This window comes from Thunnus thynnus, chromosome 8 (assembly GCF_963924715.1).
Source record: "Thunnus thynnus chromosome 8, fThuThy2.1, whole genome shotgun sequence".
NCBI lineage: Eukaryota > Metazoa > Chordata > Actinopteri > Scombriformes > Scombridae > Thunnus > Thunnus thynnus.
In genome coordinates this window covers 9,678,302-9,702,620 of record NC_089524.1, presented here as the reverse complement: position 1 = coordinate 9,702,620, position 24,319 = coordinate 9,678,302, and the positions used below count along the sequence as shown (strand labels likewise).

General features: G+C 40.4%; 1 protein-coding gene across 4 annotated transcripts in view; it reads right to left on the bottom strand.

Moving 5' to 3' along the window:
* lrp8 (low density lipoprotein receptor-related protein 8, apolipoprotein e receptor) overlaps positions 1-24,319 on the bottom strand; it is a 181,186-nt gene that overhangs the window by 42,551 nt on the left and 114,316 nt on the right. For all 4 annotated transcript variants that reach the window (XM_067596388.1, XM_067596390.1, XM_067596389.1 and 1 more), the window contains exons 5-9: positions 12,655-13,029; positions 9,197-9,319; positions 7,395-7,517; positions 2,985-3,104; positions 1,368-1,493 (exon numbers count right to left, since the gene is read on the bottom strand). In XM_067596388.1, the coding sequence (XP_067452489.1) occupies positions 1,368-1,493; positions 2,985-3,104; positions 7,395-7,517; positions 9,197-9,319; positions 12,655-13,029 (867 nt within the window). The remainder of the gene's footprint in view (positions 1-1,367; positions 1,494-2,984; positions 3,105-7,394; positions 7,518-9,196; positions 9,320-12,654; positions 13,030-24,319) is intronic.

Below are 24,319 nucleotides of genomic sequence, written 5' to 3'. Positions count from 1 at the left end.
CTCCTTGCTTCACTAATAAATGCCTTGGCCTCTGACAAGGACTGTTTGCTCTGCTTCACAGAAGTAAAGATTCACACAGAGACATGAAGCAATCAGTGGTGTTTTTTTATGCCACTTAGCTCAAGAGTGAGGGCCTGTTTCCTGCTTTAAGCTCTCTCATTACCAGACCAGTTCATCCTATAATGACTCAACCTAAGATAGATGGCGGTAACCACTAATAACACCCTTTTCTCTCGCTTTTCCCGCAGAAAAGTTAATTTGCCGTGTAACTCAATCAGTTAAAGGTTCCACTTCTGATGTCAAGGGGTAGTTGCAAGGCACTAACACAGCTAGAATGAAGGTCTCCCTGAAGAACTTAATAGCAAAGGTAAAGCACTGATAATGCAATGTTTAATGTATCAGCAGTTACCCCTCTACTCTTTTAAATAGAAATGCATCAGCATTGAACGTCTGGCATGTTTTCAACACTGTTTGGTGATATAAATTTTGCCTCATGAAGGTCTGAGGAAGTAAGCATTATTAATAAAGAAAAAAAACAACAAGTGATCAACAGTGCGCAGGATTATTTGGTCTCTTTTCAGCACTGTTCAATGTTAAATGTAAATCAACTTATCACTACATCAATACACATCACAAGCTTTGTCAGTGGAACAACTAATCTGCAGGTGTTTAAATGGTTGTTGACAGACAGCATTCGTTATCAGTAAAGCCAGCTGTAACAGAGTGAGAATGAGGGGTTGATTAGAAACACCCAGAATTCATGCGGAGCTTTTCAAAAGACATTCTGTGAACTAGCGACAGTTTCATCTTCACTCCAGGATTTAGGCAGACCATTTTTCAATGACAATCTTGTCTGGTGCTGCTTTGAGGGCAAGGTTTTATTTTCATTCATACCACTGCTTGCAGTGTTTACCCAGTCCAAGGAGGGGGTACAGACCCAGCCTGTGTCCTTTCATGAGCGGACAGACCCCCTCCCACAACATCCTTCCCCTGACACTCCAGGGAGAGCAGAGGCAGCTGGTTGCAAACTTTTCATTAGTGAGGACTGCAGAAAAAGATGGCAAATATTTATCTTTGCACAGATTGCTGTTCAGGACCTGCATACAAAGCAAGCCTCTGCTTTCACAGGGTCCCACAGAGAGAGAATAGCGTAGGATGTGACTCGGCAGCTAGGGCTGCTAGAATGGGAGAGTAATTGGTGTGTATATAAGAGTGGGTCTTGATGTGCTCTTTTTAAGTACATGTTTCCCCGTAACTCTTTGTATTTTGGTGTGGACATCCATCTATGACAGTGTGTGTCTTTACCTGTACAAATGGTTAGGCGTGTGTGTGTGTGTGTGTGCGTGTGTGTGTGATATATGGCTCACCCACAGCCTTGCAGGTCTTAGAGGCAGGGTCCATCTCGTATCCTTCATAGCACTCACACTTATAATCTCCTTTGTAGTTGATGCAGATCTGACTGCAGGCATCTGGATTCTCACATTCATCTATGTCTGTGGGGAGAAACATGACACAAAGGCATAAAGATCAAAACAAAACAATGGACACACACATAATCATTTTTGTACCTGTTCATCATCTAGCATGTTAACAGTCTCCATCAAGAGAATCTCCACTTAAAATACAGTTTCATACAGTTTCAACTGAAGCCTATAAGATTTGTGACCTGCAGAGATTTGTGCTTCACATATATGAATACCATAACTTTTTAAAAAAAACAAAACGTAAGTAAGTAAATGTAATCATGATAAACAAATTGTCTTTGCATCAGTAAGCCATCATTGCTTTCCCATGTAGTAGAGGTTAATGTCGTACTGGTGGACTGTTCTTTACATGAGTGAATATTTATCTGCAGAACATTGAATCGATCCAGCAGACAGACATATTAAAAAGTTTATTTTTTATATAGGTCAACAGAGAGACTCTGTGACAAGGCGATGCATGTAAACACCAAATAAAACCATAAAGCACCACTCCAGCATTTTGGGATGTACTTGTTTGCCAACAAACTCAGCCTGATGAGAAAATCAATACCAATTGTATCTTACTGAGAACAGGATTCAGAATGTGTTTAGTGAAGCTTAGCACCAAGATGTGAAGCAGGGGAAACTGCTCGCCTGGTTCTGTCCAAAGCAAAACAAATGATTCAACAAATCCAGCATCTTCAAAACAGCGTTATTTATGTACTGTATATTAATAGAAATATAAAATGTAGAATTTTGGTTTAAGAGATGATTTCATTATAAGATTTGAGCTATTTTTTTTATGTCAATCACCATTTACTCTGCCTATCATGCCTGGGCAGCATCTCCAGCTACAGTAGATGTTGCCATACAGTGAGGATAGGTGAAAAGCGTTCATAATACTGCAACAAGAAACTTTCAGTATATATAGCAAATGTTCAGATAGATCAGTTATAACGGGTGGTGGCCTGCTTTAATAATGTAATAAAATGTAAATAAAGCTAAAGACAGGTTCTACTCTGATCTTTAATAGATCTATCCAATAACATAGACCTGACAACCACATTACAGCCTCTACAGCTAGCTCCTTAAAACTTAAAACTGCTCCTAAATCCAGAATGTCCCACTTTACATTTTAATCTCTATATGTAATAAATAAACAAGATACGAAGTGTAAACAAGAGTGCTTTGAAATTGTTGGAGGAAGCAGTTTTCCCAAAAGTTCACTCCTTCGTCCAGTCTTTGTGTTAAGCTAGTCAAAACACATCCCAGAGCTAGTGAATGCAGACACAGGTATTAATCTTAAATGGAACTTTTAAACATGCTGACCTGTTCCTTTAACTAAAATATGGCCAGAGGTCAGGTTAGTAGTCCTGTGAAAACCAGGCTTTTCATTGAGCTCAAAACAGCAGACAGAAAAGATTTGGCTGATCCAGCCCAGACAAGGTGTGATTGCATGTTAGTCATGGTCTTCTGCATCAAAGCAATAGTTTTGTTGCGTAACTACTTTTTTTTCTTTACCTCCACAAGTCTTTTTGTCCAGGAGTTTGTACCCAGAGGGACAGTCACACTCATAACCAATTCTCCGGTCCCTGCAGATGTGGGAGCAGCCACCATTGTTGTCTGTACACTCATTCAGGCCTGTGGAGAGAGAGAGGCAGAAGGAGGAAGGACAGAGGGAGGGAGGGATAGAGACAGGAGCGGAGGGAATTAAAGAGGAGTTGAATATTGATGAAATAACTTCAGACAGACGTAAAGAAATACTTGGACAGAAAAACAAAACACCATATGTGTGTGAATGGTTTTAATCATTCTGCCAGTTGAGATCATTTATCCCTGTCAAATGGGTTTGTGTACACATCACATTTCCATTCTAAAAGGAAAGACAATGAGCTTCAAGGCGGTAAAAAGGAGAGATACTGGTATGGGTGAGTGTACAATACATTCCTGTGTGCCTGCTTGTGTGTATGTTCATGGCCCCACAGGCAAAAAAACACCTGGAACCGATCCATTCTCCAGACAGGGAGCTTGGGCACGTGCACCAGGTGCCACTCCATTATGATACCTTTTGTTAAACAGACATGTGTCCTCCTTCATCTTCTCCATTTCCTCCTTGTTTTTTTCTTTTTTTTTTAGCAGAACAGATTGGACTCCCTCTCAGTCATTCTTCCTCTGTGTCCCTTCCTTTTTCTATCAGTTCCTGCACCTCCATTTATCCCTTTGTCTTTCAACTGCCCTCCAGGGAATGTAGAGAGATCGCTGCAGAAAGCTAAAGCTGGTACTTCATTACCGGTTTACATTAAAGATTTAAACTTCAAGGCTACAGGTACCACTGTGACACAGTGAGACAGAGAGGGAGAAAGACAGTGAAACAGCAGGAATAGAAATCGAGAGAGACTGAGAGAGAGACACAGAGGGAAGTAATGGCTTTGAGAAATTAGCATGACATTTAACTTAGATTAAGGCTGTAATTTATAGTACAGCCGGTGTATTCTATTAGACAACAACACATCAGCTCAGTCTCAACAAAGTATTGAAGGAGAAAACTTCTTTAAACTGATTCGTTTTTATCTCACAGCCAGGACAGTTACAGAATAAGACACTACATGGCCAAAAGTACATGTCTGCAACGCCCAAGCACACAAAGCTAGGTCCATAAAGAAAGAGCTTTACAAGTTGGTGTGGGGAAACTCGACTGGCCTTGACCTCACCACCAGATCACCTTTGGGATGAATTAGAACGCCAGCTTTGAGTTGGCCCTTATCCCCCCTACATCAGTGCCGGACCTCAGTAATGCTCTAGTGGCTAAAGGGAGCAAATCCCTGCAGCCAGGTTCCCAAATCTTTTGGAAAGAGTGGAGGCTGTTGCAGCAGCATCTTTTTGGATGCTATGGTGTCGATATACTTTTGGCCACCCTTCCATTCAAAAATGTATTTTGTTTTTTGTTGCTACACTTGAATGTTTGAGTTTCACTGAAGACACTGATGCATGTAAAATTTTTGTCAATCCAAAACGGTGCTCCTAAATCTCACTGTGAGACTTGTCCACCGACGACCGATTAGGAGCTCTGGCAGCCAAAGACACCCTGAGGCAAAATTCTGACAGTGTCAAAAATTTTAAAACAAATTCTCACAATGTGACTGCTGTTATGACCCATGACATGAAATGATGCAGAATAAACTGACTGGCATGAAATTTCATAACTGCAGTTTTTTGAATAAAGTTTAGGGGGAAAACTAGTTCCTTCAAATGTTGGCACACAAAAACCAACATGATGGAGGTGAAACAGGTTTGTGTGAAGTTTGTGTGACTCTGCTGCATTTCCAAAACATATGGGCGACGCAGATCAATGACGCGAGCCGATGACAAGCCTCTGTTTTCATTTACTTTTTCTATTTACATCGAAGCACTACAATTCGCCACAATCTGAAATGCCTCAAATTGATACTGTTCAGTCTGACATATTGTGACCATGATTTTATTATATGTGACATGCAGTAAACTTAGACGATTGTTGTTGTCTCAGAGTCTAAAGGCGCCTTTACACAAGTGTGATGTGGAAACTTGAAGCCTCTAGTGAACTTTTCAGTGAAGTAGGAGACATTTTGTGTTTAGCAGTTATACTTTTTAAAGGAAAAACTTCTGCATATTCATAGATTCTGGATTTTTCAAAGAGGGACAAGAGGGAATAGATATATTTTTAAGAATTTTCAAACTTTTTTGTGAGGAAACGATATCAGACAGTATTTTTAAATGTCTTCAATGTCTGGAGGGACCTTTAAGTGTAACATGACCTTAAGAGAGCTCTGTAAATTCAACTCCTCAGGGATAAAGAAGGCCTGCTTTAGCCTGGCCTTGGTTCAGGAACAATCACATTCTCTAGTTTGTAGATAATGGTAGTTGTCAGTTATATTTAAAACAAAGAGGAGGTACAGGTTTGCCTTGAGACACACAGAACATCATGTTCAACATTAATGATATGGTTACAGGGCAATGTCATTACAGTGTGTATCCATCTACTCAAGATCAGAGCTATAGCTGAAAGGGCAGTACGCTCACATATCATTTTATACCCATGTGACTGGCTTGAGATCACTCCTCTTCAGAGCGAGACCCTGCCTGAAGTGCAGTTTCCTTAAGTACTGTAATTTCTACTCAAGCAACTTCTACTTGCACATGCACTTGAGTCGAATTTCACTGATGCAACATAAGTTACTTCAATCGCAATTACAGGGGCTGCATTTACTTGATATATTTTATTAACAAGTATGTTTTTCTCTACTCTGTTTGCAGCTGAATTGCATTGATTGTGATGTGAGATTCGTGACTGAAGCTCACTACGAGATCGAGAGGTGGCTGATGGTATGCCACTAGTGGTTCAGTGTCATATCCCTTGAGTGGTATGCTGCTCGCGTTTCACCGGCACATACCGTTTCCTAATGGCAGGTGCCACTTAAAAGTGGTAGGCTGCCAGATTTTTACACTAGTAGCGCTCCCTGCAAATGAGCAAGTTTTACGACAAGTACTGCTGTAAATGTATATTTTTTCTGTCTGTATTGACAATGTAGCACAACATAGCACCATAAATAAAGGAATGTATAAGTTTCTCTTGTCCGTTCTGCAGGGATATGTGCGATGCTTTTGAAATGACAGTGAAGTAATTTCATATATCCTTGACGATGAACCCAAAGCTAATGTTAGAGCTAGCCTTAGCTAACATGGCCTAGCCTAGCCACTGTAGCCAGTCTGACTAATCCATGACAGACATTTAGACCCAAAATACCAAATAATAATTCTATTATTTTAGTCATGTTTAATTTATTAGTAGTACCTGTTCCAATTTTGATTGATTACAGTTGTGTCAGTTATGTTCTCACACATCATGCTGTTATGCACTGTCATTGTCTTGATAGGAAAAAGTAAATTAAACCAGAAGACAATCATGGCACATACTGCACTGTTTCACAATGTGATCGTTAAGTAGCCTACTTTTAACACTGGTGGCACACTGATTTTGAAAATATTCTGCAAATTTTATTCGCTTTCTTAAGAGAACTCTTATACATGAGATAACTTTGGCAGTGTGGATGTTGACTCTGATTACAGTAGCCTAATCTGATCCAATGGTCAGGTCAAATTCATCAATAATACCATCAAATCTTAGTATTGGAGCACATTTGGCCGACTGAAGAATGTTAATTCACAGTCTTCCCTTAAAGTAAGTCAGTTTTGTGGATTTATCTTTGGTAAACATGCAGAGCAGACAATAGGGCTCTTGAATTCTTTCTTTATTTAAAGAACTTGAAATTGAGTGGTATGTTGGTAGAAAGTGGCTTATGCTGCTGGATCAGAAGTGGTATGTTAGTAGAAAAAATATACATTATATTAAGAAGAACTAGCTTATTGGCAGGGGGTGGTACTGGTGTGACAGTCTGACAGTGGTCCACCACTTTCAAGTGGCACTTGCTGTTAGGAAACGGTATGTGCTGCTATGTGTGGCATACCACTCTAGGAATCAGCATATGATGCTGAACCACTAGTGGCATACCATCAGCCACTTTTCAATCTCAGTGCTACTGGCTCGCTAAATGGTAATTATCTACGGTGTGTGGATAATCCGTCTGGCTCCTTATGGATAACGTAGTCCAGTCACGTTTTCCTGGCTAAGATCGCACTAGAGGGGAGAGTTGCATGGTTCTTTGATCCCAACAAGGCAGTTGAGAAATGTTGTGATTTACCCTGCCTTGATCAAATGAAGCTCCTTTTACTAAGAGCGACCACCCGCATTTCAAGTAGTTGATGATGCCTGGGAATGAGAGTGTTCATCAGTGCTATTACACTACCATGCACATAGCATATGTGCCTGAGGTAGTGAAAGATCTAGTAAAGATTTGAGTGTGTATGAAGAGAAATGGAGAGAGATGATCTTACCGCACTCCTTCACAGGTTCATCAGACCAGTCCTTGCAGTCTTTCACATTGTCACACACCTTGTTGCTGTCAATACACTCCCCGTTCTTACAGCGGAACTTTCTTGGCCCATCGCACTTTGTAGCTGTGAAGAAGACACAACAGTATAACAAACAACAGAGTTATAAATTAGGTTTTTGTTCACTTCTATTTCCCTTTCAGGTAGAGAAATACCATTTTCAGGGAATTTAGTAGGTGTCTTTGAACCAAATTATTATTCTGCAGCACAAACCTTGGTCCTCCCAAGATGCAAATTGCTAACATGATAAATTGCAGGGCAGTTAGTTCCAGTAAAAGTACAAATTTCTGTTCGTTTTTTCTGTGTATGAAGAGATTTTGGTCAGTAAATTAAATATGATACCTTGCGAACATTACTGTAAAAGTCGGTTGCAGTTTGTGGACATAGTCAGCACATAGGTACCTATAGGTATATGTGGGTTATTGGTATTTAGGGTGTAAGGTAAGAGATAGTTTGCTTTTAATTAGTTGTAGACAATACAGACAGCCTTGGATTACAACAGATTCAAAACCAGATCATATTATGCTTATATTATGCTTTTTACAAGTCATACTGTATTACAAAGATTGGAAAAAGGCAAGCTCTCACAAGTACTGTAATGCAGAGAATGGTTGAGTGAAACTAATTTACAAGATCATTCAGAAGATTCCCCAATAAGTGTTACTGTTGTATGTGAGCAGATTGTCTCATATCAGCCATGGTTTGCCACTGAAATACACAGGCAAAGCTGTATAGTATGATAACTTCTCACTGTTTATCTTGTCTCTATTTTTTTCACTCATAAAAAATGCATGTACAGGTGCATCCACACACATTTTGTAATATGCCCTTTTTGGAAAGTGTCAAAGAGTAAAAATTGAATTCAGGTTCGCAGCTGCACTTCAAAACACTGGCTTCTGATGGAGACCTTGAGCTTTTCATACCATCAGCCGTGTGCCATGATATGTAAAGGCAAGAAACAAAATAACCACTGAGTATTATGTGTAAGGTATATATATGTAAGGTAACTCACAGGACAGATGGGCATAAAAAGAAATGCTTTAAAAAATAATAATAAAAGGGTGCAGAGTCCATACAAAATGTATGCAGGGTAGGGTTTGAACTTTAAGGGAGTCAGGGGCAGCTGAGCTCCCCTGAAAGCAATAAATATTTTAACGTGGTATGAAAGGGGACACATACTGAGTCAGAGGTGAGAGTCAGTGTCCGTTAATGCATACAATAACTTAATTGATATGTTTTGCACTACTTGTCTGTTTTGTGTATGCTACTGTATATGTAGTGCGTGGTGAAATAAACATCATTGTAGCTTGTTTGTTATAGCAAACCCCCCCCCCCTTCTTGCTTTAGTAGAGCAAAACTTACTTTGCACTGCTAAAGTTTAAACTGTTTCTCAAGGTGCAGATTCAACTAGTGCAGCCAACTGCAGCCATCTGTGCTGCTTTCGATATCCCCCGTGAATTGTAATTTAAACTGAGTGTGACAAAGGACTACAAAATGCATGAAGCCAATGATTTGCAAACAGATTACATTTGTAAAGGGTTGCATCACCTTTTTTTTCCAGCAGCAGAATATGGAATATGAGTTCACTGTGACAGTCAGATTAATTTAGTGTAAATTTCACAACGTCTTTATCTAAGTGACGAGTGTCATATTGTGTTGCTGATACAAAGTGTGAGTGAATCCAGCCAGGAAGTTGTTGTGCATGTCGCATGGCTCTTTCCTTCTCTTAGTGTTTTGACACTTACTGTTGACACAGCCAGCTTCATCGCTGTAGTCTGGACAGTCGTGAACTTTATTACACTGTTTGGTGCCGTGGATACAGGAACCATCACCGCACTGGAACTCATCAGGTCGACATGTAAGCAGTGCTGGAGGACATAAAGCACAAACACACACACGTTAAAATTTGCTGACATGTTACATTATTATGCCTGTAGCAAGATCGATCTCATCTGTGGGAAGAAAACAAAGAGAGGCTCATGACACAAAGCAAATGTAGACATAATCTTAACTCTGCACACATACACACTCAGCCCGTCATTTCCATTCCACTACTGTATCTCTGAAGATTTGTTTGTGTGTTCAGCATGTGCTTTGTTTCTTTCATCAGACCAACTCGGAGTGCATTCCAATGCAACTCTTACCTGCATGGAAAAGGCCCAGATAGGAATGAAAACCAGGCAGGTAGTCATTCACTGTCTGAGGAAAACCCACATCCAGTGATCTATTGAGTGTGTGTGTGTCTGCTATTGTGTATAGGCATTTGTTTGTGCTTGCTCTAACAGTGGAGGGCAGGTTTATTTAACTCATTTGTCTTTTTAACTGGCTGTTTAATTATTCATGTGTTGTGTTTTGGACTGGCTCTGCCAAGGGAACGGAGGCAGACATGATCGATGGCTGCGGAGCCCACGAAAATACGTGGCACAAAATCATTGTATCAGGAAATATGGAATAAAACCAAACCCCACACAATGTTTCACACCAAGTGAGCTCACACATAGGTGAGCAGACACATACATACACGCCAAATGACCAAACTTAAGTACACCTATACAGCAACACACAGGGGGGCTGACTCCGATGTCTAAAGCTCAAACAGACAATAAAAACAAACACATGTTAATGCTAAAATCAGCATAGTGTGGAAGACATAATCCTGTGCCATCGCAAAATGTGCTGATTCTTTCAGCCAAATGATTGGGATCTGAGCTCAGCTAATTATGATAAATCCCCAGGATGAATAGTAATAATAATGGATTGCCATCTGCAGATATTTTGGCAGGAGAGAATGGCAAGAACCTACCAGAGATACGATTTGAACATTTCTCATTTACATTAACCTCCTGTCATCCTTCTCACATTCACTTGTCTCAGCATGTCTGTGAAATAATACAAGATTATTGAGACAGATGTTTCAGATAAGATGAGAGATAATAACGAGGGGACAGTTCTCTGGGAATGAGCAGCAAAGCTCGACGGAGCAGAGGAGAAGAGAACAAACTGGAGATACGCAATGATTCTCACATTCCTCATTTACATTGAAATGTTGCACCTCCCAAAGCTGTGCTCTGCTCTCTCATTTACATTGCACAGACATTTCGAACTATTACATCTCGTCTCATACGAACCTCCACCCGCCCACTTTTACTCACACTGTGATGAGCAAGTTCACAGACCGAATCAAATACATACAGTACACACAGCTCCTGTGTCATCATATTTGTGAAACAGTGAACAAGGTTATTGAGACAGATGATTCCACTGGCACCTGTAGACCAAGCAAGACCACTTCACTTTCAATCATGTTACCGCATACACAGTTTTCTCTTGTTCACGTAAACCTGCTGTGTATTTTCTATTCATGTCATTATTCCCAAATAAAAGCCTTAATTGTAGACCTGGAAAACACATTTGAAATGATACCTTACTCTCGTAAGCAAATTGGTTGCAGCTCTTTAGCTAAGATATGATTTGATAGTGAGGCTAACAAGCTAGGCTACTTATTTGGCTTAACATTTCCACAAAGAAAAAGTAAAAAAATATTTAAGGTACACACTAGTAAGGCCATAAATTGAGTCAAGTATTCCAGGAAACCACTTTACAGTCACCTTCTACTCCATGACTAGGATAGACTTCTAAATTAGCAGCTAAAATATTTGAGTTCTTTTCAAGTGTCATTACAAACCTGGAAAAACAAACCAGAGAAGACTAACAAAATAGAAGTAATGACTAGGAAAGTTTGAGAGTCAGATTTTTGCCAAAATGCTATGATTGCAATGCTCATCTGCATATTGTTTTTTAATAACAATGCATGTTAATGAATATTGTTCTGTGCATATCTACATAGTTACCTGTATCTCTAAGACAATAGACAATACTGGGCTACTGGCCTTATGGAATTGTGCCTTCAGTGCAACAACCATTACCAGTAGGAGATGTGAGGGTAATTACTGCGCAACAATCCATATACATTGTAATAGCTGCTTGTGCTTTATGTATGGCTTTTCACTAGTATTCACATGTATTGTACCAACCCTCTATGATTAAGTGATTATTTCAGCTCCGGTATTTCTATGCGTATGTCTGTAACTGTCAATTCTTCATGTATACATGTGTTAAAGCGCCTGCATCTACTTCAGACTTGTGAACGCATGTGTGTGTGTGTGTGTGTGTGTGTGTGTGTGTGCATGGCTGTGTTGTGTTCCTGTAACACGTATGTGTATCCTGTATGTGCAAGGCTGCTGTCATCTTCCTGAGTGGTGTGTGGGAGTGTGAAGAGGAGACCAGATGGGGGTCTCACTTGATGAAGGACCTTCACCTCCCACACATGCACGCACACACACACACTCGCACAACAAACACATACGGTCACACGTGCACTCAGAGGTTCTCCTTCTGTTACTACAGATCGCATGGTTGCATGGCAACAAACTCATGGATCATCATGATAAAGTTAGCATTGATCTTCCTTCAATCATCTGGTGGCACAACAAGCTTTGTCACACAGCCTTTGTTCACAATACACAGCATGTCAGCCTTTGAAGTATAGTCAACCAGCAGTGAACGACACATATTGCCATTGTTCTACAACACAACATGCATTATTATGGTCTCGATTAATCTTTCCCATTAAAGGCTACAACTAGTATTATAATTATTAAGAAATTCAGTAAGAAAAACACAGCCGGCAATCAATTCATCCTCCTAACAAGTACTGTGTGTAGCTGTTGCACTGTAGAACAGATAGAAAATACATAAAAGAACCATAAAATTACAATTCGATAACAAATTCCTCTATTATGTGAATGCTGCAAATGTAGTTTATTCTTCTCGGCTCATCAAACCAGCAAAGGAATCTCCCTGAGCATGTACAGTCTGCCTGAAGTCTGCCCAAAATGGAGCTACTCTCCATAGATTTAAAATGTACTCATGGAATTATTTCAGCATCAACTACATAGTCCATGTTCATTTTAATGAAGCAATATGTCAACAGAATTACTTTTATTGGTCTTTCCAATACTATAACTTTGGAGTTCTATGGTGCAGAAGCAAAAGCTGTTGTTTTTAGTTTCTTCAGGAGTTTTCTTGGTGATAATTTAAAAAGAACAAAGGCAACATTATTCGGTAAACACTAACACTAATTCTCTATCCACACACTCATCTATCCATCCTCATACATACAGCATATCCACGGTTGACTTACGACAGTTTGCTTCATCGGACTTATCCTTGCAGTCTGCGTCTCCATCACATTTCCAGTTCATATGGACGCACTCGCCGCTCCCGCACTGGAACTCGCCCACGGGGCAGCGAGGTTTCTGGGGCTCCGTCCTCCTGCTGCAGCGCTCCATGGACTCGTCTGACTTATCTTTACAGTCCGGGTCACCGTCGCAGCTCCACAGCGCTGGGATACACTCAGAGTCATTGCAGCGGAACTCGTGCTGGCCGCAGGTGGGAGCCGAGCACTTCTCCTCGTCACTGGAGTCCCCACAGTCGTCGTCGCCGTCGCAGACGAAGATTGGTGCCACGCACTTCCCGTTACGACACTGGAAATCCTTGGACGGACAGGCTTTGGCATCTACAAGTGGATGAAAAACAGAGGATGTTAACATTTTAAGAGACAATGTTTCTTTCATTTTAATGATTTATCATCATTAATTATTATCATTATAGAAGATGTTCTACAAATAGAGTGAATTCAGCAAAATAAAATCAGCTGTTAAATTATGCGTACATCCGCTTGAGCTTCTTTTGAAGAAGAAGAAGAAGTACTTTATTGATCCCTATGGGGAAACTGATCCTCTGCATTTGACCCATCCTATACACACACACACTAGGAGCAGTGGGGAGCCGCAGTATGTGTGTTTGATGGTGGGAGGAAACCAGAGCATCCGGCGGAGACCAACGCAAACATGAGGAGAACATGCAAACTCCACACACACACACAGAAAGGACCTCGGACGGCCGTGGATCGACCCAAGGACCTTCATTCTGTGAGGCATCAGTGCTAACCACTGAGCCACTGTACTGTCCCTATCTGGTTATTGGAAGCAGATAGTAGTGCACGTGGGAGTGGATGAGAGAAAATGTGAGTTAGAGGACAGATATAGTTAACTTATTGCTGCATATATTCAAACTCCATGGGGGAGTAGGAATATATGCAGCAATACAGTAAGTCTTTCTCTTCATCTCTGGAGATGGAAAGAAAGATAGCTGTGGTGTTAAAATTTAAAAGTTAATGAGCAGAGGGCAATTGCTCTTGGGCTTTTGGTGTCTGGGGAGAGTAAAAGAAAAAAAGTCTCTTAAAACTCCTCAAAACTTTTTTTAAAGCATACAGTACATTCCTTGGAAGTCTGACAGAGTAAAGTGTAGCAGGTGGAGGAGCAAAGAGAACATATACAGTAACGGTTAAACTAACAAGGGATTAAGAGCCCCCCCCCCCCCCCTCCCAAAAAATGGTACACTTGCCTCATGGGAAAAGCATGTATTATGAATTATTCAAGAAAAATAAACATTGTCTCAGAATGCAGCTACAAAATCTCAACCTTTAAGCAATTCATGCAACAGTTATTAACACGGAAGCACACCGGATAAACATGACACAGTACCATATTCGGCACAAGGTCGGGAGCATATGTGCAGCAGAAGTCCAGTATGTAGAAACAGGTGTGTAATGAGCAGAGTGGGGGCACAGCTGCAGGTGTCTGCCGCAGTGCAGAACCCCCCCTCCAGGAATGCTTGAGTTTATGTGTGTACAGTATTCATGTGTATGATTGTCTGTGCATGTGTTGATTTCTCCAACAGCGTCTCAAGACCTTTCAAATCTGGGAAATGATTGCAAAAGTATGATGTATAATATTTCAGCCTTCTGTTAGTAAGAGTGTATGTTTGTACTGTGTTTATGCATGCTGTGTTGGTTATTACTGCAACTGAGTCTTTCCTCATTGCCATATCCCAGCAGTGACTTTATCTAATCCCAGCCAGGCTGGACAAATTAATTTGAATCATGTATTCAGCTAAAAAAAAAACAAAAAAAAAAACACTTGTCCTTTGATGTAACTGTCCTCTCTGGGCGACCGACATAACCGCTTAGCTCTCTCTCTCTTTTACCTACCCACACAGTGCGCCAAAGGGACTCATTATGATAATAGGCTATTGGATTCCCTGCTAGCTATTACTGCTAGCATGCTAATCATCCCCACTCAGATCTAAGTAATTTAATTAACACAAGCACATAAACAACATCAGCAGCATCCCAGCCAATGCTCAGGTGGTTTGGGGGTCACGTAAGGTGTTTGTGTAAACAAACACTTGGGTAAAGTTATACTCAAGTTATATTATTTTAAAAAAAACTTTCTGTACAATTGGCATCAGGGTTTTTGCTTATGAATATCATAAACATATTTTCCTTCACCCCAGAGGGTGATAATGTCGTGTTAATGTCAGACTAAACATCTTTATTTTTCATGCTTTTCAGAGTTTTTCATTAAAGAGAGAGCTTGGTCAGCCAGGTGAGTTAGCTATACACAGGTTTGGAAAGAAGCTTGTTAGTGTGGTTCCCATCGGGATGCCAAACTAAAACAGAGATAGTTTGCTCTCAGTAGCTTTTTTTAACAGTCTGGTAGCAAGCGGTACCTTAATTTGTGTCTCAGGGATAAAAACAACTTTGAATTTGAAATTCAGAGGAATGCGAACTGTAAGTAATAAACACATTCTTCCACAACATTCACCAAGAGTAAAAAACAGATTAGGATGACATGTTTTCCCACCCACCTCTGGATTTTTTTCAAATGTTTCATAGCTGTACATAGTTAGCTGACTGAAATGGAAAAATGGAGCAGAGATAAACAACTATGGGGGTAAGAGACTACATTTTCCACAATAGTTATACTTAGATGTATAGTAGTTGTAATGTTTTGGTGTATTAAATAACTTCCTTTTCCGAATAATTGTTTATGTTTTTTATTAATATCAAATATGGTCAGTTCTGCCGGGTCATCCAGGGTCATTCATGATTTAAAATTACAACCCTCTCTTTTATTTATAAATTTCTTATATATATATATATACATATCTATCTATGTATGTATATATAACACACTGGGATTTATTATTTTCCAAGGTAAACTTCCTAAATCCACACAGCTGTGTGGTACTTCATTTCCTTGAGCTTATCACCTGGCTGCGTCAAAGCTGACACACGCCAAGAAGACTGGTCGATGAGACAGTGACAACATTTCTCTCTGTTAACACAGACCAACACCAATCTTTCCAAACAGAAAGTGGGGAGATCGGAGAGGAGACAGCTGCTCAGAGGAACACATGGGGTGGTAGATCCATTGACAGATGTGAGAGTAGAAAGAGCCTTTCCCTCCAAAAGGGGCATATTCCCGTGAACAGCAGGCAGGCAGATTTAAAAGCATATAAGGGCAGTGAGTATAGATGGTCAGATGTTAGGGGAAGCTGATTAGATATGGTGGGATTACAGTGAACAGACTTAGTTACAGTAATCCATATATTACAATGACATTCAAATTAAAACTTTTACAGAATCTTCTTAAAGTTACTTATGTTGGATGTCTTGGAAATCCTAATAAATTCAACCAATGAAAAATGCTACCCTCTAAAGGATTTAGGAGAGGAAGATAAAAAAAAAATAAAGTAAGAGTCGAGAGAAATCAGACTGGATTACAGAGTTGGACTCTTGACTGTTAATTAAACACATCCATCCAATGGATTATTCTACCAATTACAATGTTAAATAGGTAATCAGTAATCTGTTACTGATTACATCTTGACAGTAACCTTCCCCACCTGTACGTGACCGTGTTTAACTCGGGGTCAAAGCTTTCTATCCATCCATCCCCAGACCCACCACTGGACAGCTAATAGATGGAGCAGGGAGATAGGGCACAGCTCATTGACCTTGATCTGAAGGACAATTGAATTCTCTTCCAGCATGCACTAGTCTATAGCGAGCAGCTCTGCGCACACACACACACACACACACACACATACACACACACACAAACAAACAGAAAAATATACTGTATGTAATCTCTACCAAAACACACTTAAATAGAGGCAAACACATACAGGTGGATGTAAAAACACAATCTATTTGTACTCAGATATGCATCCAAACACATGTAGGGCAGAGACACACATGCACCACACACACTTCACTTCAACCTTTTTCTATGAGTCACTGGGTTTAATGTTTCTGGAGCGTGGAATCCAATCAGACTCTGGTATAACATGTCAGCCACTGAGCCGTGGTGTGGGACCATGTACACATGTGCACAAGCATACACAAACTCACCCACACCCACACCCACACACACACACACATGCTTGTCGACAAACCTTAGTTGACCAGGTGTTCTCTCGGTAAAGCAAGCTAAAGATCACAGATCAACAACCAGAAATGAAAATGAAACACTTACTTCACAGCACTGCGTAAAACGCTGCATTTAACCGAGAACAGAAACACGCTCGCTCTCTAAAATCTGCTGAAAACAGACCGCAACACCTGAAGGCATTTTAGTGGAGAGTAGGCTTAATGGGCCATACAGTAGACAAGCAACATGTTCATTTACTCTATGGAATATCAATATGCATGCCTTATCTTTCGCACGACAGCATCAATAAAAAAGCAAATCCGTGATGAGTCAAGCATGCCTTGTACTGTCAGATACACAAGGGCAATTCCAAACAAATCATCATCTATATTCATGAGGATTGATGGGAAGAAAAAAAAAAAAAAAACAGGAGGAAAAATATTCTGTTCAATGATTCAATATTTATTAAAAATCCAACTCAAACCACATCCTACACTTCAGAGCATGTTTTCATCAGGGCCGTGCAGAATGCCTCAAAAATGTATTTTCACATGGAGCTGAGCCGGGCTTCAGACTGAGGAGTTTCCAATAGTGTTCTTGGTTTGAGAATAACTAGAAACTGGTGTTGTCGCATGACCTGTCACTTTGCCCACTCCAATCTCCAATGAAAACCTAACCCCATAAAGCAGGATCCCCCTAACAAAAACAAAGGCAAAATGTCATGTACTCCCACTATATTCTACCTGTAGAAACAAAATGCCACATTAGGAAAGACTTTCGAGAAACATGTTCCTGTATTATAGAATAAATAGAGGGACTGAAGCAGAGGAGTGCCGGTGATGGTCCACATTTTTACCCTATTTGTGCAAATTATCATTACTTGTTAGTTTGGTCAGTAGATGAAAATCCTACTCAGGCACAGCGACAACTGACAAATTGAAAAAAAATGGTGCAATGCAACATTGTTTCCTAAACAGCAAAGCAGGCAAGCTCTGTCCAGGGGTGCTTTCCATTCTGTTAATTTATGCTTCCCCCCCGTCCACACTCCTCCGTCCTCCAGCTGTGAACTGGAAACCGATCTAACACCACCATCATCAAGAATGTTCCAACCCCTTAAATGCACCTCAGAGGAGACGAGGAATGAGCAGAGAGGAAGCTTCCCGAGGAGCTTAGAGTGAAGCAACATGGGTGTATCCCTATGCATAAGTTTTTTGTTTATTTTATTCTTCATCTTTGCTGTTTGAAGTACATCTTGGCTCATTCAGGGACTATATACAGCTGCACAGTTAAAGTGTTTCCTAATTCATCATCCTGAGCCAGACTTTCACTGACTGAATACGCAATATTTTATTTCAACATTTACAGCTGTTTTATTGCTCCATTATGTTCTTTCAGGAATTAACAGGTAAATAGTCTATAAATAGCCTATCTGTTATTTCTTCATTTTTCCATATTCTGTGACAGCCAGGTGCAGCTACGGATCAGGCACCAGTTCAGCATAGGTGACTTCTACATATTTGACAGTTGAGATGCTTCATGCATCATGAGTAGTTGCCTTCCCCTTAAAATGACACTGTCTCTTCCTCAAATCTCTCTCTCCATCCTCACCGGGAGGAGCTAAGGAGCGAGGAAGCGAGGGAGGGAAGCAAGGAGCAACGTTAGCCAAATGGAACTGGTCTCACTAACAATAGCTGACCCACTTCACCATCTCTATCCTCACTGGAGACTCAGTGGAAGTACGGTATTTTAGGTAAAAGTAGTTTACAATTACTTGATATCACCTTTTTAGTATTTGGATCCACCAGAGAACAAAATCACAGGGTGCAGATTTCAAATTGCAGTGCTGTAACAGTTATGCACATATATGGCTGAAAAAATTCTAAAATTTCACATCCTTTCCTTGCTCTCCGCAGCTCCATGGTGCTCAGACACATCTGTATGCACTGAGTCAATGTTTTTAGGATGGTTAGCTAATGTAGCATTTACTATGTATCAGGCACCATTACCCTTGATATCATTAAAACAGGAAACCGCCAGAGGAAGAAGAGTACCAGAGGCATATGCATCCCTGCATCTGTATCAAGATGGTTGTGTGTGTTGCACATGTCTAGAAATGTTAACCTGTGACTTATTCGGAGTCTTAAAACTGAAGAGCTGTGTGGGAGAAAGAATAGAAGGACAACAGGGATGTGAGGAAGTTATAGATCATGCTTTTGATGAAACACATTCTGCAGGAGCACCGGAAAGGCCTTAAGTGTGTGTGTGTGTGTGTGTGCGTGCGTGTGTGCGCGTGTGTGAAGAGTGACAGACATAGACAGCTTGACATGCAGTCCCTCTCCGGGGTTCTCACAAAGTGTTTATCGGTGCTTTGGCTACATTAAACCTTTGAAGCATCAGTGCGGGAAGATAGCAGCATGCACACACACACACACACACACATGCACACACACATACATACACACTTGTGACTACCAGACAGGCAGGCCCTGAGCCCTCAGCTCTTCAACTTGCTGTAACATAAAAGTGATCCTCTTTTCCTAATGGAATAGGCAGATAGACAGTGAGGAGAGATGAATTTCAGAATAGATTTATCACTGGCTGACAAACAGAAGGCAGCTTCAGAAGAAATTCAGTTTCCAACAGCTTGGCCAAATGGGGTTTACCAGGCACAGAGCCGACAGTACACGCTCGTAGCATTGGTGGGAAAGTGCCACTTTGCATGTCAGTCATCTCTTATGTTTGACAGATATTTAAAAGAAAGTAATATGTAAACAAAATACAAGATAGTAAAGACAGAGCACTTGTGTTTTAAACTTACACTGCACATTTACTATAGCAGCACCTGTAATACTAGCACACTTATATCACTCAAATAACAGCATGAAGGATTTTCTTCGGTGAAATCTTCTAACTCCTCTTAATGGAACAAATCCAGGTACTCAGGGATTCAAACTGATGCCTGCTGATGCAGCGAGCAGCTCATTCTCTCTGTTTGTCTCTCAAATGTTGCAATTAGTTTGAGCTTGACTTGGTTTACAATAATTTTCTCTCTACCCGGCACTGCAGAAAATGCTCGCCGGAGTAAAAGAAAAAAAGTAAATATAACTGCATAGATTAAAGATGAGCTAGAATTTAGATGCTGAGCTCCTTGAGTTCATCAAATATATTGAAGTTAACGATGGACATGGACACAAAATGTAATCAAATGCCTGCACAAGGGTTTACATTTTAGAATCTTAATTCATTAAACAGGGAAACCTGATTTAATTCAAAACATCTATATGAGATCTTGATAAAACTGAATAAATAACCAACCGCTCAGCATAAGAAACATATGGAAAATGGAGTATCCCACCTTTTCAAAGTGAACTCCCATCTCCGCTAAATTTTCTAAATAGTCTTTGTATTTGCCAGTGCTGGTTAAGCTGTCTTTGCAGTGTAAAAACATGTCAAACTGAGTGTGAAAAGCCACTGAAAGTAAGACCTCGATGTAGTGTGGCAGCGCAGCCTGGGGAATCCGAGTGAAATGGCAGCGTAGATGAAGAGAAAAATGGCAGAAAATTCACTGAGAGACTGAAACTCTGTGTGTAACGTGATTGGTATACACCAGGGGAAGGCTTTCTCTTAACCACCTCCATAATGAGTAGGGACTATGGGGATTGCACACACACGTACACTGAACGCACAAAGGCATGCACGTAAACACACACACACACAGCCCAACAGGGACGATATACTGAATAGCACAGGATATTTCAATAGCTCAGTCACTATGCCATCTGACAGCAACTTAGACTTGAGTATGAACTGCCTCACAAGTAATCACGGTGGAATGAGAGTCTATACGTGTGTGTGTGATGAATGTCCTTCTTTGTCTCTGTATACGTGTGGGCTTGTGTATTGACTTAACGTGCATTGTGGATGCCATTAGTCAAAACATTTCATATTTCATGAGATTTCAGCCATTAAATGTAAAACGTGACATGGCCATCACTCCATCCTTGTGGCTCTGTCTCTTAAATCTTATCAGTGCCCCCTCCCTTCACCCACTCCCACGCACACACACACACACACACACACACACACACACACACACACACACACACACACACACACACACACGTCTGGAAAATAATTGGATCTCCTCCGATAATTGTCAAGTAGTAAATCTATGAATACATTAAAAATAGGTCACTGTGATTTTGTGTGATGATTAAATCTCCACAACAAATATGTAATCCTGTATTTTACCGAGCCTGGTGCATGATAATGACATAATTATCATTTTCTACAGTGACAGAGTTGTGGTTTTTCATGTGTGAACTCTCTCCACACAGCTAAAACCATGTTTCTTTCTCCACATTCCAACGCATCTTATAACTATTTAGCAGGCTGGATCTTTACTAGAGAGCCATATAGTCCCACCCTACTGCCAGGCTAGCCTTGCACAAATTTTGATAGTGTCTCTTATTGGTCTGTCTGGAAAAAAAAAAGGTTAAGATCATTTCTAAGCTTAAATATTTTGACAAGCTGATTATTGTGGATCATATAACAACATTATATTTTATTCATTCAATAACTTCAGCTCCAGTGACTCTTAAAGTGTGTTCATAATGTGAACACACTGAAAATGGTGAGGATGAATTGAGACCAAGACCATGTTTGTGCAAGTTGAAAATGTTTCAACTTGATTGAAAAATCCACGAAAAAATGTGCATATATCCCAAAGCTGTGAGACTTTACAGTCATGAATGTACAGAGACAAGAGGAGAAAGGAGGGGGTCTGGATAAAAATAGCATTTGAAAAAAGAAATCAGTCAGAGTACACATGTACTGTAGCTGTAGCTATCTATAGCTAACATCTGTCGATTCATTTGCTACTAGCTAGTTACCTGACAGGAAAGGCGGTGTGTACTTCATTTATTTATTCCCCTCAAGGAGGCTAATAAAAGATAATTCTGTGTAAAAATGTTGTTTAATGAAGGCTACATGAAGCAAAACCTGAACATACTGTATGCATGCTATCATAAACTTAATAAGTGCATGTTTCTCATCTTTTCATCATCTCTGCAAAATGACATTATGGACTAAAGTCTACTAGAATGCATGCTTGTGTGGAAATGAATGGATCTTAGGTCTATAGGTTACTCGCTAGGAAAGCAGAAAAGTCAAAAGGTCTTCCTCACTTTTATGTTCCGTTGCATCCCCTAAGGTTGAAGCAAACTGTTTTCACCTTGGTCAAGTCTATAGGACGAGCAGGCTGTCGTCTCCATGTGATCCTGACTGTGTGTGTGTGTGTGCGCAGGGAGAAGGGCGAGGTTGGGGGTGAGAGAGGAATGAGTAATGTTTTTAAAGGTATCGCTGGGGAGAAATGGTCTGCTTGAGTCTAAAGCAAGTGCAACCGCCTCTGGGTGCACAGCGAGCCTGTTTGTGAGCCGGCACTCCATTACATTACACCTACGCACACAGTGAGAGCAGTCAAAGGATTATAAATGAAGGAGAACATAATGGGAAGAAACTCTGAGACAAGAGGCTACCACTCTCTGTCTATGCAGTTCTCTCTTCTAGTGGAAATGTCGGTGAAGCAAGATAAAAGAGGAGAAACATGCCACCGCGAGCACACATTCTGTACAACTATACACCATTTTAACACATGGTTATCTACGCACGGTTATATTTTTTTAAGCGACTCTTCTTCATCCTCTTTAAATCTGTTATCAAATAATGGAATAAAGGTTGCATTTACTTTACAGCAAGCTGGACTAGAGAAGTTATACTTTATAATGCATAGATGCCCAGGAGTGATGGTGATGTGCAGGTTTACATGTTAATGTGTCTGCATAGTTCACACAGTTTGCATCTCACTTGTGTTCAGTTACAATGTTTGCTGGTAGTTTACAGACAGACTTGTATCTTCTTGAACAAAAAACACTTACAACGTGCCACTTTATTCACTCCCCTCCTTCTATATCCTATCAGGATGACATACACATACAGTAGAGCACACACAAACACACACACACACACACTCAACGTCTCCCTCTCCTCCGCCCCTCTCTGCCCTGCAATAAAACACCAACTAACATATCCCCGGTGGGCATCGATCCAGCAGCAGCATGCTGTAATGTAACATAGCAGCACAGGCTAATGTGAAAAGAGCAACAGGTCCTCAGGGCCCGCAGGAGTGTCTCTGACTCCCGTCTTTCTCTCTGTCTGGTTGTCTCCCTGTTTCCGTTTACCTCACTTTATCCCCGGTCTACTGATTGCGGTAATAGTCTGTGGAGCAGGCACTAGAACTGCAAAAGGGAGTAAAGTCAAGCAAAGTCAGAAAGAGAAAGTCACCTAAAAAGATCCCTTTACTAATGCAGTGGACATACAAGGTAACAGCCTGCACAGGAGACCAGTCCATTTCCAGTTTACCTTTAAACCAGAGAGCATAAAAATCTACAACCAGAAAGGATTCAGGCCAAGAATCAAACCTTTTTATTAGACTTACTACAATAATCTGCCAGTCTGTGGTGAGAAATTAAGGTGGGGTGACTGGAACTTTTTTATTTTAGTTGTTTATGCACCATTAATGTATCATTAATCAGTATACCTCTGTCACAGGAACATAAATCCACATACAGTTATTTGTTTAGTATTTTAAATGGCAGTAACAGTATGGATTAATACACATTAAGAGTGTCCTTTGGTTTATTCTGTCTGTAGAGAGGACAGATCTACTGTATCCCTGTTCAAATGCTTATATATGAAATTTAGACATGAAGTGGAAGTGGGAGCTGTGTAGGTGCTAGTTGATGTAATAAGTGTTTCCATTATGGCTTTTACATTAGCATGCTATTTGTAGCTACACTGTCATGATGATTTTCATAGCTCTCTAAGGATCAGAAACAGCCTGCCTGACTGTGATACAGCTAAGCTGCTGCTAACGCTGGGTTAGTACACATAGATGAAAGCACTAAAGTGAGAGAGTGGATGCAACGAGAGGGGACGAAAGACAGAATGAAAGAAATGAGGATAAAAACACAGAGAAAGAGAGCGACCAAAAATGTTGTTTTTTTTTCCTCCCAGGTAGTAATGACACAAACAAGACACATTTAATTAATATTTTGGGGAATTCATTCACTTGCTTGTGGACAAATTTAATTAACTCAACCTCTTAATTCCAACTCTGACACACAGAGTTTTTATTCACTCTTATTAACAAGCGTGTGCGATGCATTGGAAGGTTAAGAGGAAAACCAACTAATCCTACGTGTATCTGTCCTCATTTAAGTGTGCGTGATCTTATTAGGGTTGCAGAAATGTAAACTTCTCCAGCGATCAATCTTGAGCAAGCAGGGTCATTCCGGCGTCCGCTGAATCAGCGTCTCAACAGGCCACACACATACACACACAGACACAGGCATGCACACACATTAATTCATTTACACAGTTCACTTTGTTGAATTTTTAAAGTTGATGGGTGAGCAGGTAAAGAGCACTTTTCAAATGTTGAGTTAATAAGAAAAAAAAATGCAAAAT